General features: G+C 40.6%; 1 protein-coding gene across 1 annotated transcript; it reads right to left on the bottom strand.

Annotated features, from left to right (window-relative positions):
• Positions 1–329: 329 nt before the first annotated feature.
• Positions 330–884, bottom strand: LOC133796309 (protein FAR-RED IMPAIRED RESPONSE 1-like). Its single transcript, XM_062233778.1, has one exon. The coding sequence runs from the start codon at positions 882–884 to the stop codon at positions 330–332; it is 555 nt and encodes a 184-aa protein (XP_062089762.1).
• Between the last annotated feature and the right edge of the window lie 768 nt (positions 885–1,652).

Genomic DNA, 1,652 nt, shown 5'->3' with positions numbered 1-1,652 from the left:
TGTCGACTATTGTAATCATCTTCTCTCTCGACGTGCCTCAACTTTGTCATAGTAACGTCAATCGAGGTAACGAATGCACATAGATTATAACTTGCATGTAGGAATTTTTTCATACTTGAATTCATGGACTCACATATTTGGTTTGTCCTCATTCCAGTCACAAATTTCCCTCTTAGGTATGTCTCTGCCCATGAACGACGACTATGATAAGTGTTGGTGCACCATTGGCTAGAATGGAGGTCAAAATTGTGTATTAATTCCCCCCATTTTTGCATGAATTCCTCTATTGTGTAATAGTTGTACATGACATCTCGAAATCCTAGTAAGAATCATGAGTCGTTTGAAATTTTTAAAGCATTGGTACACAGGTGCCACACGCATAACCGATGAGTTGCATTTGTGAAGTACTTCAAGACAATATTTTTGATAGCTCCATCTCTATCTGTTACCACAACTTTTAGTGTTACATGATTGTGGCATTCAATAAATTTTTCAAGCAACCAAAAGTAAGTTAGCTCATCCTCAGAGTTAAGTAGTGCCATTCCAAATATGCAAGTCTTGAAATGATGATTGACGCCCAAAATAATTGTCAGGTTTTCATTACATTTGTTTGTCATATATGTCGTGTCCAATCCAATAACCTCACTGAATGCGACGAAGTCCCGCCGAGAATATTCGTCCGTGTAGAATAGGTTCCCTAATCTGTTATCCATATCACATTGATATTGAATGGAGAAATTTGGATCCCTCTTTGACAAACAATCTAAATATCCCAAAGTACCATCTGAATCTGTACATCTTTTCTCTTTCATTTTAACGTGGGCGACCTTGTTGTAAATGTCTTGTAGTTGGCAAGACATCCTTTCATACTCACTAGACTGCATTGCCAAGTGGGAGATGATGTGTGAAGTTCTTATCCCAACTTGGTTCATTGACCTCACTTGAGCAACTAGGGATTCTGACACAGAGCGGTTTGATCTCAGAAATCGCAACTCATCTAATGCGATTGTGTCATGGTTGTGCAAAGTTTGTAATTCCTTGTGTTTACCGAGTTTTTCGAAAACGAATACGAACGGAATAATAAAAAGATAAGAACTGTAGAAGTGCATAAATATAAATAAACAAACAGTGTTTTTACGTGGTTCAGGCGTTAACGAGCCCTAGTCCACGAGTCGATGTTATTATACTTGTAGAGAATTACAGTTGAACAGCCGGTGTACAAGAAACTCACAACCTCACAGTGTTTCTCTCGGGTTCTCTTGGAGAAGATGAAGCTAGAGAGATTTTAGCAGAGTTCTTGCTATGTGATTTGTTGGCCGTCCCCTCTATCGTAAAATGAGGGGGTCTTTATAGCTAGGGTTTTGGATTAGGGTTTTTCTCTACTCACATGAGTCTTAATTACACCAGCCATAAATAGGGTATACAATTACCGTAGAGCCTGGCTACCAGGCTCTATGTGGGTATATTTACGTGAAAGTATGGGGAATGCACAAAGGCAGCCGTCTTTTCCAAGTTGTCAGCGGAACAGTAGGCGAAATGGTACTTTTAGGCGTGCTGGGATGTGTGCGGCCTTGACCTGTCGGGCGTGTCAGGCGGGATCCTGTGTCAGGCGGATATCATTCCAACTATGCCTCCTCCATGACTCGACCGCT

The sequence above is a fragment of the Humulus lupulus genome, chromosome 8 (genome assembly GCF_963169125.1).
Source record: "Humulus lupulus chromosome 8, drHumLupu1.1, whole genome shotgun sequence".
In the NCBI taxonomy this organism is placed as follows: Eukaryota; Viridiplantae; Streptophyta; class Magnoliopsida; order Rosales; family Cannabaceae; genus Humulus; species Humulus lupulus.
The sequence above is the reverse complement of the archived record's forward strand: the minus strand, read 5'-3'. Positions and strand labels throughout refer to the sequence as shown.